Raw genomic sequence first — 18,103 nt, forward strand, 5'->3', positions numbered from 1 at the left:
TATTTTCACGCAAATTCTTCTGCTAGTTGGGGTTTAGTCCAAATCTGCATCCTTTCCTTCAAGGCTCAGGGGTCCAAGATTATCTTCTGTGTCTGTAGTTATTGGTTTCCCTTTTCTTTGTTGAAGAGGGTCTGTGCAATCCTTCTGCCTAGTCCGCCATCTTGCCCCAGCTCCTGTACATCTATACTTTTAAATTTTTAAATAAAATTGGTGTCAATTAAATATGGGTCTGTACAGTTTTTCACTTTTCACTGAACAACTTATGACCATTTTCCAGACATGAACATCTGTTCCCTATTTAAAAAAAAAAAAAAAAAAAATTGAAAAGCAAGGCCTATGTCAAACATTTACATGAATGATATAATTTTTAGTAATTTAGCCATTGCAGGTGCACAGAACCTGAGGATTAGGGTCCCATGTGATGCTTACCTCTATGAGACACTGCACTGTGAAATGAGCTCGGCCGGCATGTGAGAAAGAAAAAGTGAGTGGTGACATGTTATTGACAGCTACTGAGAAAAAATTTTAAGGTGATATTCCATGCATAGCAAGATTATTCTTAGCTTGCTTATGTTTTAAAAATTCTCAATACTACTGTAATTACATGAGATATTTTGCTAATAATTAATGTTTTAATTTTTTAAAGTCCTAGATTTTATGTTTTCAGAATGAAAAATCATAATTTGTGTTACATTAGAAGAATTGCCTGTAAAATATAAAGGAATGAGCAAAGGAGAGTTAGAAGCCACAGGGTTTCTGATATCAGCATCATTTTTAGCATTCTGGATATTCCTGGGAAACTTTTTGGATGCTGTTGGGGAATTAATTCCTCTTTGTGCGATTTGGACATATCCTCCTATTATTTACAGGAGAGGAAGCGAGCTCTCCTCTCTCCTATAAAGAGACGCCAGAAGGAGCAGAGTTCAGCTGTTCTTGGCTGACTTCACATCAGAAGCGCTAGAGTGGCACAACGCAGAACCAGACGCTTTACACTGGAGGCTTTAGACACCCATATAATCATTATCTGAAGAAAACAGTAAGTGCAGAGTTTTTATAAAAGCAGACTTGGGACATGAAACATAGGTTATCTCTATTAACAGGCATGCAAAAGATATTTCAATAAAAGACCTGTGGGCTCTTACTGTATTGACTAGTTAAAAATATGTTTTTTTCTATTTGATGAAAAATCTGAAATTTTGTGTTTATTCATTTGAATGCAATTCTTTCATGTACACCAAGATTGTAGCACTGGAATTCTTTACCTTAAATCCTATGATGCTGCTATAAGCCATGATTATAATTAATTTTGTTCTTTTTTCTCTCCAGAAAAGTATTTCTTGTATAATCCTTTTATAAAAAGAACGCTTACACTCATGATTGCTGCACAGTTTCTATCTGTTCTCCTTTTTGGTAAGTCAATGTCATTAGTTAGACCAGAATTTCTCAACTTTGGCACTATTGACATTGGGGTCAGATAATACTTTTTATAGGATGTTATCCTGTGAATTGTGGGATATTTAGTAGCATCCCTGGGTGTTTTGCACATATGTTATGCCCTGGGAGCTCTGGTAGCATAGTGCCTAAGTCACTTGACTGCTAATCCGAAGGCTGGTGGTTCAAACCACCAGCCACTCCTTGGAAGGAAGATGGGGCAATCTACTTTTGTAGTGATACTGCCTTGGAAACCCAAGGAGGGGTTGCTATGAGTTGGGTCTACTCGAAGGCACATAACAACAACAGGAGCAATTCGAGCCCCTGGTTGGCACAAATTGTTAAGCGCTTGGCTACTAGCTGAAATGTTGGTGGTTCAAACTAATCTGGAGGAGCCTCAGAAGACCTGCCTGGCTATCTGCTTCTGAAAGGTCACAGCCTTGAAAACCCTACGGAGCAGTTCTACTCTGCACATACAGGGTTGCTATGAATCTGAGTGAACTCTACAGCAGTTTACTTTGCCTGTTAGGGTCTCACTGGGAAGTGTGATCATAAATTACCGATTATCCTGAAGTACTGTGAGGATTCAGTGTGATGGCCATGTACAGTGTTTCAGACAGTTTCTGGCAGCACATATTGCATGCTCACCAAAGCTCAATTATTTTGATTATTATTGTACTGTAAAGTGAGTAGACTAATAGGTTATTGTGGGAGTGTTTAGGAGGGCTAATAAAATGAGATTCACACACACACACACACACACACAAAGGTAGTTTCTCCACACACGTGTGTGTGCATGTGTGTGCATGCCATGTGCCGTTGAGTCGGACCTGACTCATAGCAACCCCTCCTTGGGTTTCCAAGGCAGTATCACTATGGAAGTAGATTGCCCAACCTTCCTTCTGAGAAGTGGCTGGTGGGTTTGAACTGCCAGCATTCTGGTTAGCAGTCAAGTGCCTTAGGCACTACACTACCAGAGCTCTGTGAAAGAAGTCTGTGTCATCACAGAGGCCACTATGCTCTAGCATACATTTGTGGTAACTGGTGAGAAAACACATCACAGTTGAGAAAATAAAAAATTCTGTTGATGCAGACAAGTAGCAGCAGGACTAACCTCCACCATTCCTTTCATATATTCCCCCTAGCATTTCTCCTGATTAAGTACAATGAAACCTGGACTTATAACGTCTCTACCATAAACATGACTTATGATGAGGCAAGTCAGTATTGTCAGCAAAACTACACACATCTAGTAGCAATTCAAAATAAAGAAGAGATTAACTATTTGAATTCCATATTAAGCTACTCATCAAGTTATTACTGGATTGGAATCAGAAAGGTCTATGGTGTGTGGGTTTGGGAAGGAACCCAGAAGCCTCTAACAGAAGAAGCTAAGAACTGGGCTCCAGGAGAACCAAACAATAAGCAAAAGAACGAGGACTGCGTGGAGATCTACATCAAGAGAGACAAGGATGTAGGCATGTGGAATGACGAGAGCTGCAACAAAAAGAAGCTTGCATTGTGTTACACAGGTAGGAGGTTTGGGGCAGAGAGGGAGGTGGTTTCAGTGTGAGCATCTAGACAGATTGTTTACAGTATGCAAAGATTATTCTCTATGGGTAAGGTTACATGTCAACTTGACTGGACCATGATTCTCAGTGGTTTGGCATTTATGTAAAGATGTAGTCATCCTCCATTTTGTGATCTGATGTGGTCATCCTCCATTTTTGCTTAATGCCAATTTTTCCATAATGGTCTGGTCTTTGGAACCTAACCATATTGATAAGTGAGGCGTGGATATAGCTTTAGAAGTTCCACTTGGCAAAAAAGAAACTACTCTTTTCCTTTGTGTAAATTTAGCCAAGAATGAATGTGTGTGTGTGTGTGTGTGTGTACCTGGGTAGTGCAAATGGTTAACTCACTCTGCTGCTTTGCAAAAGGTAGGTGGTTTGAGTCCTTTCAGAGGCACCTTGGAAGAAATGTCTGATGATGTACTTCTGAAAAATCAGCCTGGGAAGCACAGGTCTACTCTGATACTCATGGGAACAGCATGAGCCAGAATCCACTCAACATCAAGTGGTTTTTAAGTATACAGCATGTGTCTACACACATAACACATATCTTAGATCTTCTTGTTCATCCGTGGTAGGAGAACTGTACTCAGAATTGGTAAGAAAGTGAATTTTCAATGCTTGGTGTTAGCTACAGCTACCCATGGAGTGACACACATTACAGGTTTATAATACATGAAGGCACTTGACTGCTAACCAGAAGGCTGGCGGTTCAAACCCACCAGCCACTCCTTGGTATGAAGATGGGGCAATCTACTTCCATACTGATACCACCTCAGAAACCCAAGGAGGGGTGGCTATGAGTCGGGTCTGACTCGATGGCACATAACAACAACAACAACAGCAAAACTCTGATATGTCATTTGTTAAGTACTTAAGTTAAAATCACTGGCACTCTTCCACTGATGACATCTCTATTGTACGCTATTGATGGGAAATGCAGAGGAATCCTCTATTGGCTCAGTAATCCTCATCCTCATTGTCGATTATGTTTTCCACAGCTGCCTGTACCGATACATCCTGCAGTGGTCATGGGGAATGTGTGGAGACCATCAATAATTATACTTGCAAGTGTGACCCTGGCTTCAGTGGACTCAACTGTGAGCAAGGTAAGTCTTGGTCTCATCTTTCCCTTCTCTTGAGATGGTGGCCCCATCTCATGCTGGTTGGATTTGGAGTTAGGTGTGCATCTCTGCCCTGGGAAGTTTAAAATGATGGTGAAGAGCTAAGATGATGGAGTCACAAATCCTGGCTTTCAAATCTCAGACTCACTACTTCTTAGCAATGGGACTTAACTCTCTGCCAGCCTTATTTGTAAAATAAAGATGATGGGAGTACCAACTTCATAGGTTTATAGATACAGATTGTTATGCAAACAAATGCACATAAAGTATTTATCTAGTCCCTGGCACATGGAAAGCATTCAATATGTTGTAGTTTTGGTTTCCAGTGTTTTCCCACCTTATACAGGGGAAGGGGTGAGCAGAAATGATTGTTTCCTTTTTCAGTTGTGACCTGTGAAGCACAGAAAGCCCCTGAGCATGGGAGCCTGGTTTGCACCCATCCTTTGGGAAACTTCAGCTACAATTCTTCCTGCTCCATCTCCTGTGAAAAGGGTTACCTCCCCAGCAGCTCGGAGACCACACAGTGCACCTCCTCTGGAGAGTGGAGTGCTCCTACCCCGACCTGCAGTGGTAAGTCTCTTTGAATGCACTGAACATATTTTTGACTGATTCCTGATCTCCTTAGTTTCTTTATCCCAGTCATTTTCAATACTCTAAGGAAAGTTCTTACTGTTGTTATTTTAAAAATAATTTGCTCTCTCAGTCAATCTTTGTGGCCAATCCAGCACTTGCTTGATTTCAGAGAGGTTTTTATTCTAAGTTTAAAATAGTTGTTTCTTAAGCCCTGGTAATTTCTGATGGAGCACATAAAACAAAAGAATCATTGCCTAGAAATTTTAGTGACTTGCTCATCTCCTTTCTCTGCTTAACTTCTTCCATGCAATGAACTAGTTTAAAACCATGCTAGTCCAGCAGTGTCAATCTCTTTTTCTCTTAGTTTTATCTTTGTGAGCCTGGGACATATACAAACAAACTAAAACCTTTCCTCCAGGGTCGTGCTAGGCTAAAATAAACAAATATCCTGTGTAGGGCAGCAAAAGTATTGCTTGTTATCACAACTAGTCTTAAATTCTGACCTCAAATCCCTTCTTTTTACTTGTTTTTGTCTTACATAAGTTATAAAAATACCAGAGACCACTCGCATATTCAAAGCAAAACTTAATCAAAGAAGATGAAAACATCAGTTTTTTTTTAAAAAAGTATTTTTTTGGGGGTGAGATGGGGTGGGGGATATGCACATCTCCAAGAATTTACGTAGTTCTTTGGACTTACATTTTGAAGGCATCTTCCTCACTGCATTATAAACTCCAATTCAATGGAAATGAAAATATTCTTCTGTAAAATTTATGGTGTTCTTTCAAATTCACAGTGGTTGAGTGTGATGCTTTGGCAAATCCTGACAATGGAGCGATGGAATGTTCTCAAAGCCCCGGAAGCTTCTCATGGAACACGACCTGTGCATTTGACTGCAAAGAAGGATTTGAACTGATGGGAGCACAGAGCCTCCAGTGTACCTCATCTGGGAACTGGGACAATGAGAGACCAATGTGTAAAGGTAGAGTTATAGCATATCAATACACATTGTAAGACACCTGAGATGGGCAAACCTGACCTGCTAACATAAATGGGTACTTGTGTTACAGCTGTGACATGTGGTGGCATCAACCAGCCTCAGAATGGCTCTGTGAACTGTAGCCACTCCCCTGCTGGAGAGTTCACCTTCCAGTCATCCTGCCACTTCACCTGTGAGCAAGGCTTCAAGTTGCAGGGACCATCCCAAGTTGAATGCACTGCACAAGGACAGTGGACGCAAATCCCAACCTGTGAAGGTGAGCCTGAGATTCTCTCCTTTGTACTTTCCCATTCTTAAAGAGCATCTGACTTCAAACTTTTATCTTGAAAATGAAAGCAGATGCCCTCTTTAACTAGAGAAATTAGATTTGATGGGCAACAGTCATCCTGCATTTGTGAGATTTATATATGAGCCAGTTCTTGATCAATGAAAAGATTGTATTTGGTAAGCAGCTGAACTTTTGCTGCTTTCTTACCTGTGCTGTGTTAAGATAACTTTATTGATACTAGCATGGAGTAAGTAGAATTTTTAACCTTGTTAAAATCACATTGAACCAAAACAAACATATTCATTGTCATCAAGTTGATTCTGACTCATAGCAACCCCCATTGGGTTTCCGAGGCTGCAAGTAAAACCATGAGAAATTGATGTGAATCTAAAACTTTCATCATAACTTTCTTCTGAAATCATAGCTAGCAGTGATTAGAATGCTTCAATTATTAGGTAAGACCTTCTTCATACATATTTAAACACTAAAATTTAATTCACATTAAAACAAGAGCAATAATATTGACAACAAGGTTTCACCATGAGGCAGCAGTCTCCTTGTAACCATATACAGCACAGAATGAGTTTTAGTGGCTAAAAGCCACACCACATTCACCAAACTACAAAACAGACAAATTTTATGTGAGTGCCTTATTTTCTTTGTTTGGTCCCCATTCTGTAAGCATCCAAGACATGTAAGTTGTGCTCTGGCTGCATAAAACCTTCCTCATGACCCTAACTTCTCTTGCGTGTTAGAAAGACAGTGTCAGAAACCCCTGTTCCTGTTAAACTTTGTCCTTTCGGGTCATCATCAATGAGGGTATTGGAATTCCAGAAAACACAGTCATCTTTCCAGTTATCTAAGGAGTGAGGAAGAGTTTTGAATTCTCAGAGCTTTGCTCTGTCATAAATTAATTGGTTTCCCTTGTCAAAAGCTCAGTACTGTCCAGTTCCACTCAAAATTTCCTATCATTTTGATGTCTCAGCTTTACAGTGCAAAGCCTTGTCCAGCCCAGAGAGTGGCTACATGAATTGTCTTCCTAGTGCTTCTGGAAGTTTCCAAAGTGGGTCTAGCTGTGAGTTCTCCTGTGAGCAGGGATTTGTGTTGAAGGGATCCAGAAGGATCCAATGTGGCGTCACAGGGGAGTGGGACAGTGACGAGCCCACTTGTGAAGGTAGAGTCTTTGTTTTGTTTTTATTATATTTTATTAAGATAAACACTATTGAGCTAGGGGCTTGGTTACCTGAGAAATTTGTTGCTACCAAATGCAAACAGACCTCTCATGTGCTCTATGGTGTCTTCCAGCTGTGAAATGTGATGCTGTCAGCCAGCCCCAGAGTGGCTTGGTGAGGTGTACCCATGCACCTACTGGAGAATTCACCTACAAGTCCTCCTGTGCCTTCAGCTGCAAAGAAGGCTTTGAATTACATGGATCAGCTCAACTTGTATGCACATCTCAGGGACAGTGGACACAGGTGGTTCCTTCTTGCCAAGGTGGGCCTGACTTCAAACTCTAAATAAAGACTACAGATCAAGTACCTCATAAGTTTCTGGTCTTAGATTGCCCAGTGTGCTTGATCATAATTTCCTACATGCTGAAAATGAAGTAGTGCTTATAAGTTATAGTTAATGCAACTTTTAGCTATAGTGTGTAACTCAGTTTTAAATCAGTTTTAAAAGTTTTCCAATAGAGTTTTCTTTACCTCTCTCCTTGTATCTGTCCTTTGCAGTGGTACAATGTTCAAACCTGGCAGTTCCCGGGAAGGTTAACATGAGCTGCAGTGGGGAGCCTGTGTTTGGCACAATATGTACATTTGCATGTCCTGAAGGGTGGACGCTCAATGGCTCTGCAACTCTGATGTGTGGTGCCACAGGACACTGGTCTGGGATGCTGCCCAGCTGTGAAGGTGATCATTGACTGGAGTTGGTTGTCTGGGGACTAGAGAGAAGAAGGGGATTCATTAGATTACAAAATTAACTGTCCTTTATGTCCAACCATAAGGTTGCCTACATTACCAGTATGGGGAATAACTATAGGGATAGAGAAAAACAGGAGAGATATGTTGACTGAAAGATTAGATTCTGATGAGTAGAAAAAGCCAGAGAGAAATGGAAGAAGGGGAAAAAGGGAAATGTGATGAGTTGGGTAGAGAGAGAACACACTATTAACCAAGGTGTGGTGTTGTGAAGAACCTGGCAAGTTGGAGTTCTGTGTTGGCAGTGGTAGGCGATGGTGTGAAGCAGATCTAAATGGTCTTTAATAACACGTGTTTGCCTCATGCATTGGTTTTTCTGCTTCTAGTATCAATGTATAGAGGAAAAGTTCAAATGAAGAGACTGAGTGACTTCAAAGTCAATTATTTCTTGTGACAGTTCTTCATTTCCTTAGCTCCTGCTGAGTCCAGTGTTCCCTTGGCAGTTGGACTTTCTGCTGCTGGAACTTCCCTTCTGACATTAGCATCATTTATCCTGTGGCTTCTGAAACGCCTTCGGAAGAAAGGTGAGGGAGTTCATTGATGTACTCCAAATCCGTTTTTGAATTTTTTTTTCCTCCGAAGATGAGTCATTGACATCATAGCCTTCTTCTGAGAACTGAAATAGTAATTAGAATCTAATTACAAGATAACCACTAAAATAAAAAAACCAAACTCACTGCCGTTGAGTCAGATCCGACTCGTAGCAACCCCTCCTTGGGTTTCCGAGGCCATATCACTATGGAAGTAGGTTGCCCAACCTTCCTTCCGAGGAGTGGCTGGTGGATTTGAATCACCAGTCTTCTGGTTAGCAGTCAACTGCCTTAGGCACTATAGTACCAGAGCTCCTGAGATAACCACTAATCAACTGCAATATAAGTAAATGGAAGGCTTAAGAGTTTATAGTGCAGCTCAAAGTGGGAAGAGTTTTAGAAAATATAATGTTAGTTGTGCTAACGTTTTCCTACTCTGAGGATGCTATTCACATTGAATTCTGTGGCACTCCCTGGAGCTGTGCAATGAGACGGCCACAATTAGTGCTCTGAGGGAAATGCAAAAAATGTTACCTAAAGTGATTTGTTTGGGATAGTCACTTATATTTTGGAGTCTCTTATAGGCAATAGGAGCTCTGGTAGCATAGTGCCTAAGGCACTTGACTGCTAACCAGAAGGCTGGCGGTTCAAACCCACCAGCCACTCTTTGGAAGGAAGGTTGGACAATCTACTTCCATAGTGATACTGTCTTGGAAACCCAAGGAGGGGTCGCTATGAATGGGGGCCTACTCAATGGCACATAACAACAACAACATAGGCAATATGCAAACATGTCCCTTCATAATCACAACTTCTTTGGCCTATAATTTTTAAAAAATGTTTGAATTTAGTAATGAAATTTAAAAATCTGAAAATTCCCATAAAAATGCAAATTTATGTCTTGTCATGAAGCATTGGAAGTTGAATCTGGCAAGATGAGCCTGACACTATTTGCTGGAGTCAGTTAGCTGCTGAGCCATTCATCGCCACCCCCCACCCCCTCTTTTTCACAATATTTGCACTCTGATCATTACAAGGGCCCTAAAGGCATTGAGTTTGCAACCCCTTGAGGAATCAGGTTGTATTGTTTCTGGATTTGATCTGTTCTTAAAAATAATTTAGTCCAAATTAATGGTTTCTTTGTCTTGCAGCAAAGAAATTTGTGCCTGCCAGGTATGTTACATTCTTTTACAAAACATACCATTGAACCTTCTACACCTTTTTCCCTCTTCTTGTTAGAAAACAGTGCTTTACTCAGTGTTTTCTTGCATTCCAGGGCAGCTACCGAAGCCTGGGATCAGATGGAACCTACCAAGCTCCTTTTGATTTAATTTAAGTCCAAAAGAATCAGGTAAGAATTGGTAATCACATGTAATTGTGGTTATGAGAAAATGATGTCCTTTCTGCTGGCTCTGGTTCTCCTTGAACCCTCCAAATCTGCCCATTTCTGGAAGAAAACGGCTGTTTTCAAAGTATTTTCTGGGAAGTTTCATTTCTTTTTCAGAAGGAGAGGCAAGGAACCAGGGATCTGGCCTTTATTTAGCCATTCCATTTTTGAGTGATAATAATAATAATGATAGGTAAACTACTATGTGCTAGGCACTGTTCTAAGTGACATTCATAGAGATAAGTTTATAATGCAACTCAAGTGCAATATAGATGGTAAGAACTGTGAGTGTATTTCTCACTATGTAGAAGAAAAAACAAGCCATAGGGAAGTTAATCAGCCTGTCTCTGGTAGTATAGTGCCTAAGGTACTTGACTGCTAACCAGAAAGCTGGTGGTTCAAACCCACCAGCCACTCCTCGGAAAGAAGGTTGGGCAATCTACTTCCATAGTGATACCACTTCAGAAACCCAAGGAGGGTCCGCTATGAGTAAGGTCCGACTCGACGGCACATAACAACAACAAAGTCTCAAAGCTATTAGGTGTGAAACCAGGATTCAAGCCCAGGCAGTAGTTCTAGAATCTCTGTTCTCAAGCACTCTGCTTGCTATGTGAAAATTTGGAAGGGTCTACTCCCTCTGAAAAGAATATGATGTCAGTATTGGGACTACCGAATGAGAGTGTGAAGATTGGCCTGTGTGCTAAAAACTGAATATTTGTATTTCCTATGTTTTTAGAGAAAGTAACTGTGGCAGTTATGTTTGTGTGTCAACTTGGCTGAGCCTGGTTGAGTGGCTAGACAGCTGGTTAGTAGTTATTCCCTGTGATGAGACTGGCAATCAACTCCATGGTGGGATCTACCACAAGCAGCTAAGTAGCTGCCTTTGGGATGTGGTCTGCTTCCTGTATATAAGGAGAAACCTTGGGAATGGTCTCTAATCTATGGCATGTTTGGACCCTGCACGTAGCCATGTCATTGTTCAGCATTGCCGAGCTTGGGATTTAAAGTGGACTTAAGTTAATGGCCTGCTATGTAGTTTGGTAACATCGGGATCGTGTCTTTTTACTTGTCAACCTTGAGGCTTCTCAGCCTCAGCAGCCAGCAGCTGTCTTAATGAAGAAACACCCATAGCTCCAGTGGGCCAGGCGCAGGAGGCAGAGCTGGACCTCAAGGTTGAGGGCCTTTCATCCATCCTCTAGAGCCTGGCACTTTGAACTTGGACTCAAAGTCTCCAAATTGTAAGAATAAATTCCTGTTTGTTAAGGCCATCCCATTTGTGGTCTATTTCTTGTGAGAGCAGCACTGTTGTTGTTGTTATGTGCCGTCGAGTCAGACCCGACTCACAGTGACACCTCCTTGGGTTTCAAAGGCAGTATTACTAGAAAGTAGATTGCCCCATCTTCCTTCTGAGGAGTGGCTGGTGGGTTTGAACCACAAGTCTTCTGGTTAGAAGTCAAGTGCCTTAGGCACTAAGCTACCAGAGCTCCTCAGAGCAGCACTAGGTAACCAGAACAGAGTACCAAGAGAGTGGGGTGCTGCTCTGGCAGATGCCTAAAATGTGGAAACAGGAGTGGAGTGCATCCTTGACCCGAGACCCTGGCAAAGAGACCCCAGCATACAGCATGACAGACAGCAGGAGCAGAGCCCAGAAACCGGCATGAGAGACGGCAGGGGCAGAGCTGAGAGAACTGGCGTGAGACAGCGAAAGCCTTACCAGCCCACGGAGGAGAAAGCTTGATGCCTTTGGTTAGGCAGCTTACTGGCGGAGTGGGTTGCTTTCAGGCATTAATTGGTGGAAGAGACTGGCTTGAAATGGAGTAGCAGGCTGGCCGGCCCACAAAGCAAGAAAGCTAAATGTCCTTTGGGGAAAGAAGATTTCTGGATGAATGGGTTGCCCTCGGGCATTAATCAGCAGAAGTGGAGACCAAGGAAGTGGAAGCAGAGCTGCCTCAGCCTGAAAGGGTAGGGCCATGGCCTTTGGGGGTGGAACGATTACAGCCCCCTTGGTTTCAAAGAGCCAAGCCTTCACCAACTTGGTTCTGGAGTGTGGGACTGCTCTTTCATGTGAGCCAGTGGGATGGAGCCATAGCTGCTGCCCAAGAGTGAGGGGGCGGGCTGCCATGCCCAAGAGGGAGAGGAATGGGGCCCACCAGGTCAAGGGGGTGAGGTTGCCACTTAACGGAACTAGGGAACTGGAGCCACCCAGTGAGAGAGATCTGTATACATGCCACCCAATGAAGATCTGTATAGATGCCAAGTTTACAAGGGGTGGAATTGTGGTAGTTATGTTTGTGTGTCAAGTTGGCTGGGTCTGGTTGTGTGGCTGGGCAGCTGATGGTAATTATTCCCCATGATGAGACTGGCAATCAAGTCCATGGTGGGATCTACCACAAGCAGCTGAGTAATTGCCTTTGGGTACGTGGTCTGCTTCCTGTGTATGTCTGATTTCTCATCCCCTAGAGGCTGGCACTCTGAACTTGGACTCAAAGCCTCCAAATTTTAAGAATAAACTCCTGTTTTTAAGGCCTTCCCATTTGTGGTCTGTTTCTTGTCAGAGCAGCACTAAGTAACCAGAACCATAACTAAGAGAGATGTATTGCTACTAGTAGCTTAGGTTTTTTCCCATTGTACTTTGTGATCATCCATCCCTGCTTTCTGATTAGCTGCAGACAAAAATCAAGCTAATGAGAAGCCCTATCATATTTTCCTGAGAGTTGTCTATCTCTAAAGTTGTAGTTAGATTTTTGTTACTAAAGTTCAAACTCCTAGAGAACTCTGAATTGTAGCAAAGGCTACAGTAATAGCTTAGCCAATTTTGATTTACATATGTCCTCTCCTCACTTGGGAGCTCTAATGCCTTTGTGCCTAAGGCATTTGACTGCTAACCAAAAGGCTGGCAGTTCAAACCCATCAGCCATTCTTCAGAAGGAAGATTGGACAATCTACTTCTGTAGTGATACTGCCTCAGAAAACCAAGGAGGGGTCACTGTGAGTTGGATCTGACTCGTCAGCAGTGCGTTGCATTTTGTTTGTTTACTCCTCACTTATTGACATGGATAGGTTCAAAGACCATGTCTTATACAAAAATCAGTCTTAAACCAAAATGGAGGATGGCCACATCAGATTACAAAAAGGAGAATGACTGCATCATTACGTAACTGCCAAACCACTGAAAATCATGGCCCAGCAGAGTTGACACATCACAGCTAGTGTTACTCTTACCTCACACTAAGGCATTTGTTACTGCCAAAGAAACATCATTAATGCACAAGATTTTTTTTCATTATTGTTGTAAATGTGAAATGTCAGATAACAAGACAGTTGATCAGTGAGGAGTAGGTGTATGGACACAAGGGAACTGAATGTTAAATGGAGCTAACTGTTAAAGCATAATAATGCTGTAAGGATAATTTACTTCATTAGATTGAAATCAAAATAATAGAGAAAGAAGCTCCTTAGGCAGGAATAGTTTATGCCTATAGTATAATTTTCATCGGGTTTATTTTTATCATATTTCCATTGGGAGAGAGAGAATGCAGACCTGGATTGTTTAGAATGTCGAGAATGTTGGGTATTATAGTTCTTGTGTGATATTATCCAGTGTAGCTAGGGTGGTGGCTAAAAACTTAGGAACTCTGGAAATTATTTTGCATCCTGGCTCTGCCACTTAATAGTTCTATTACCTCAAGTAATTTATTTTTATTTTTTTAATTGTGGTAAATATATATTATATGTACTTTTTCTATATATTATATATATACACAGAGTACATGTTAAAAATATTGACATAGCAAATGTTTTATTTTTCATGTTTGTGAAAAATATTGAAATGCCGGAACAAAACATCTGTCATGTCAACACTTTTTACAAGTTCTCTCTCTCTCTCTCTCTCTCTCTATATATATATATATACATATATAACATATATAACAAAGTAGCTCTCATTTGTATGTTCTGTTGTGTGTGTGTGTATATATATATATATATATATATATATATATATATATATATATTTGCCATTTCAACATTTTTTACATGCATAATTGGGTGGCATAATTCATTGTGCTGTGCAACTACCACCACTATCCATTTTGAAATTTTTCTACCACTCTTAACAGAAGCCTAGTGCCCCATAAGAAATGACTCAGTATTATTACCCACCTCATAGACCTGTTGTTAGAATTAAATGAATAAATACACAGTAAGTTCTTAGCAATTTGCCTGCCATTTAACAAGAACCATATTTGACAACCCCAGTGAGCATAGTAACAGGAGTCTGCTAAAAGCTGAAGTTTTCTACTACTGTTAGCATGTAGATATGGTAAGTGTTCTGATGACATGCACTCTTGTATTTGTAGGAACACAGTGCATCCCCCAGAACTGTAGCGATTCACTGAAGACAGCAAGACCAGAGAGCTCTCCTTGTGTCTCTGGCCCTTTTCACCTACTGAACCAACCTGCTGCCTTAAAGCTGGGACTGGGGCACTAGCAAGGACCTAACAGTCCAAAATCCAACAGGAGAGGCCAGACTTCAACAGGAAGACTCAGCTTTCTCTTACCTCTCCTCAGAACCAGGAAAGTGTCGGGTACTGGAGGGAAAGGACATTCTCTTCCAGGCAAAAGTGAAGAGACTAAAACTCTGGGATCACAGATGCCTTTTCTAACTCTCCATTGCTTACCATGAAACATTGGTGAAGAAGTGCAATATTTTGTGGCTTTGCTTCTCTCTTTCGTCCCTCATAATGTTTCAACTGCAGATGACACAGTTTCTGTCATGGACATAAATAATAATTTTGAAGAGTTTTCACCACCCACTCACTACCATTGAGTCAATTCTGACTCATAGAAACCCTATATGATAGAGCAGAAATATTCCATACAATTCCCAAGGCTGTAAATCTTTCTGGAAGCAGACTGCCTCGTCTGCTTCCCCTACAGCAGCTGGTGAGTTCAAACCATTGACCCTCTGATTAGCAGCCACCAGAGCTTCTGTTTTGAAAAGTTTAAGGGAAAGAAATTGGCCAAAAATATTCCAGTAGGAAGTTGAAAAATGAGAAATTATTAATGCCTATAGGAGACTACACGAGAAGGGTTAAATGTTATGAAGCATAGTCTTCTTACCTTTATCCCTATGGGATTCTGTACTTTTTAACATGTTCTGAGAGATTGTGTTCTTTGTATTTTTATTGAATATTGTTTAATGTTCTGTTATTCTTATTCAGTAAAAGTGTTCTAAAATATGTTAGTATTAAGACAGTGTGGCTAATCTTTATGGAAGTAGATTGCCCAGTCTTTCTTCCATGGAGTGGCTGGTGGGTTTGAACTGCCAGCCTTCTGGTTAGCAGTCAAATGTCTTAGGCACTACACCACCAGAGCTCCTTAAGGTAAAAGTTACATTTCCTAAATCACCAACTCTTGGTTTTTAACATTTTCTATTGTCCCCTAGTAGTGCATGATACCAATCAATGTAAAGGTTTGAGTGTTTTACTACAGTGTTTAAAACATGAGTAGTAGTAGAAGAATAAAAACTGAATGGATGGTTTATTCAGTATCAGGGTTTTTTTTTTTTCCACCCCCAGAAATGTGTGGTTGGCTAAATGTTCTGATTTTATAAAAGCAAAAATGAATACAAATAAAGGTACAATTTTGTAAATGTCTTTATTGAAAAAGAAGATAGAAATACGGATGTGGTTTGCTCTCCTACAAAGATGTTTTTCAGATGTGAAGAGTATACAATTCTGGTTTATTGTGTATGACTGTAAATGCAGGATAGCAGATAGTGAAAGTTTCACCCACTGGATTTTGGGAAAGTGACGGTGTCTGATAATTATTCCCTTCTTGTTTTATTCTGTGTGGCAGGGTATTCTTGAAGGAGGGAAAGCCTATATGAGCAACTATTTGTGTTTCTTTTTAAGGGGAGTTGAACGTTCTCCACCAATCTCCAGTTGTCAGTTCATCCCTGGCCAGGGGAAATTCACAGTCAATAATTGTCAAACCTTCTCCAGCTGCACAGGGTGGGAGAATCAAAACTCTGCTACACGGCCACTGACTTAGCTTGTGCGCAAAAGGAAATTTTCAGAGAAGCTCTGGCAAACCGGAAAAGGCAATGGCAACGTCAGAAATAAACAGGGAGGTGTGATAAGGATCAGAGCAAGAGAGGGTTTATTTAAGCAGCAGAAAAATTCGGGACACAAGAGTGGAGGGGTAGAAACAAAACAAAAACCACTATTGTGATCAGGCTACATACGGAATGAGGTATTATTTTTTATAAAATTATTCAAATGTTGTAAATATATGTTACTGCATTGTAAATAATTGTTTGACATATAAATAGGGTATGTGTCTGGGTTTTATGAAGTATTTAAAATTATGATTTAACATATCTTATGGTTTTGAATACGTATTTATTTAAGCCTACATCAGGCCCATTGTATTGTCATGACATCATAAAGTTCAATAACAAACATGTTTATATTTATCTCTGTGTATAGGCTCTTTCTTAAAATTTTATTTAGATAAAATTCACCTACTATAAAACTGAGTTTTTTAAAGTATGCAATTCAGTGGGTGTTTTTTGGTAAAATTAGAAGGTTGTGCAAGCATCACCACTATCTCATTCCTAATGATTTTCATCACCTCTAAAGGAAACCCCATACCCACTAGAGATTGCTCTCCATTTCTCCCTCTTTTCCTCCTCCTCTCAGTCCCTAGAAACCACTGCTCTACTTTCTGTTTCTACAGATTTGCCTATTTTGGACATTTCATAGAAATGGAATTGTACAATATGTGATCTTTTGTGTCTAGCTTCTCTCACTTAGCATAATGTTTTCAAGGTTTATCCTTGTTGCATGTGTCAGAACTTCATTCCTTTTTTATGGTTGAATAATATTCCATTTTTGTATATACCACATTTTATTTATCCATTCATCAACTGATAGGCATTTGGGTGGTTTCCACTTTTTGACAATTATCAATAACACTGCTATAAACATTCATATATAAGTTTTTGTATGGATACATGGTTTCAATTTTTTTAGGTATATACCTATGAAAAGAATTGCTGGACTTTATATTTAGCATTCTGAGGAGCTGTCAAATTGTTTTCCAATGCAGCTGCCCTCTTTCACAATCCCACCAGCAACGTATAAGTGTTCCAGTTTCTCTTCATCCTTGCCAACACTTGTCATTGTCCATCTTTTTGATTGTTGCCATCTTAGTAGTTGTAAAGTAGCATGCATAAACTCTTCCATCAATACTGTAAATCAATACTGTCTGGAAAAAATATTAACATCTAGTTAGAAGATGTCTCCCCCAAGATAGGAATTAAAAGGTGCATCCAAGTGAGTCCCAGGGCAGAAAACTGAACTGTCCAATGGCAGCTAAATACATTTTCAAAGGTTGGGAGACTCAGTGGAGCTTTGAGGCACCTCTAGTTAGCTTGTCACTTGGGGAAACTGAATTTTTTAGGGGGATTGTACTCAAGACAACCCTTTCCAGGTTATTCACTACCCTGCCAAATTCCTCCCAACAAGTAGGAGCTCCTCATCAGACGCTGACAGGAAAAACCAAATGGAAAAGCTAAAATCAGGCTGTAAGCCTATGTCTGCCTCTCACTGACCTGGTGCTTCTATGTGAGGTAAATGGTTATGTCCATGGCCTGTCCAGCAACACAGGAGCCTGAAGGAAGGCCTTCAGTTCCCAGCACTCAGTTACCTGATTTGCAGTCCCAGCATCAGTGATAGGGATGTAGAAAATATTCTGGGAGATGCAGGTTAGTTACATGAGTGAGTGAGTTTCGAATATCATGCATTGGTTAAAAAATAAACAATAGACAAAATCCTTTGCTGCCACACCTTCTTCCAACCATTATTTCTCCTATCCCTCTCACCAGTAGTGGGTGCTCTCCAAGTGTAAACTCAAAATAATCAGTTTTGATCTATAGCCTTAGAGAGAATTTGCTTTAGAATCAGGAACTTCAGAAAAGTGTGAAGTGGGTATAATTCTGTCTGCTTTGCTTATTTCTCTTTGTTCACTTTCTTTACCACCCTCCCACATGCTGACATCCCAGAGTTTGTTTTCATTATGTCCTCTACCACTTACTACCTTGGGGTCTCCTTCCTGCTCTCATGGTACAACACTTATGTCTCAGAATCCACAGGGTAGAGCTCTCTTGGTGGAGATCTGGGATAGTCACAGAGCTTTTTGGAAGAAAAGAGCAGGAGGAGGCCTGGAGGCAAAGGTAG

General features: G+C 40.7%; 1 protein-coding gene across 1 annotated transcript; it reads left to right on the top strand.

Annotated features, from left to right (window-relative positions):
* Positions 1 to 1,373: 1,373 nt before the first annotated feature.
* On the top strand, positions 1,374 to 9,809 carry LOC103194390 (E-selectin-like). Its single transcript, XM_007937778.1, has 12 exons — positions 1,374 to 1,410; positions 2,577 to 2,963; positions 4,004 to 4,111; positions 4,511 to 4,696; positions 5,496 to 5,681; positions 5,770 to 5,955; positions 6,953 to 7,141; positions 7,273 to 7,461; positions 7,698 to 7,874; positions 8,357 to 8,467; positions 9,625 to 9,646; positions 9,755 to 9,809. The coding sequence occupies exons 1-12, from the start codon at positions 1,374 to 1,376 to the stop codon at positions 9,807 to 9,809; spliced, it is 1,833 nt and encodes a 610-aa protein (XP_007935969.1).
* The last annotated feature ends 8,294 nt before the right edge of the window (positions 9,810 to 18,103 follow it).

Source organism: Orycteropus afer, unplaced genomic scaffold, assembly GCF_000298275.1.
Source record: "Orycteropus afer afer isolate SDZICR_OR568_19922 unplaced genomic scaffold, OryAfe1.0 scaffold00044, whole genome shotgun sequence".
Classification (NCBI taxonomy): Eukaryota; Metazoa; Chordata; class Mammalia; order Tubulidentata; family Orycteropodidae; genus Orycteropus; species Orycteropus afer.

Coding starts and splice junctions, on each gene's coding strand:
- LOC103194390 (XM_007937778.1), top strand. CDS start 1,374: ATGATTGCTGCACAGTTTCTATCTGTTCTCCTTTTTG. Junction 2,964..4,003: donor GCTTGCATTGTGTTACACAG/GTAGGAGGTTTG, acceptor TGTTTTCCACAG/CTGCCTGTACCGATACATCC. Junction 7,875..8,356: donor GATGCTGCCCAGCTGTGAAG/GTGATCATTGAC, acceptor TCATTTCCTTAG/CTCCTGCTGAGTCCAGTGTT.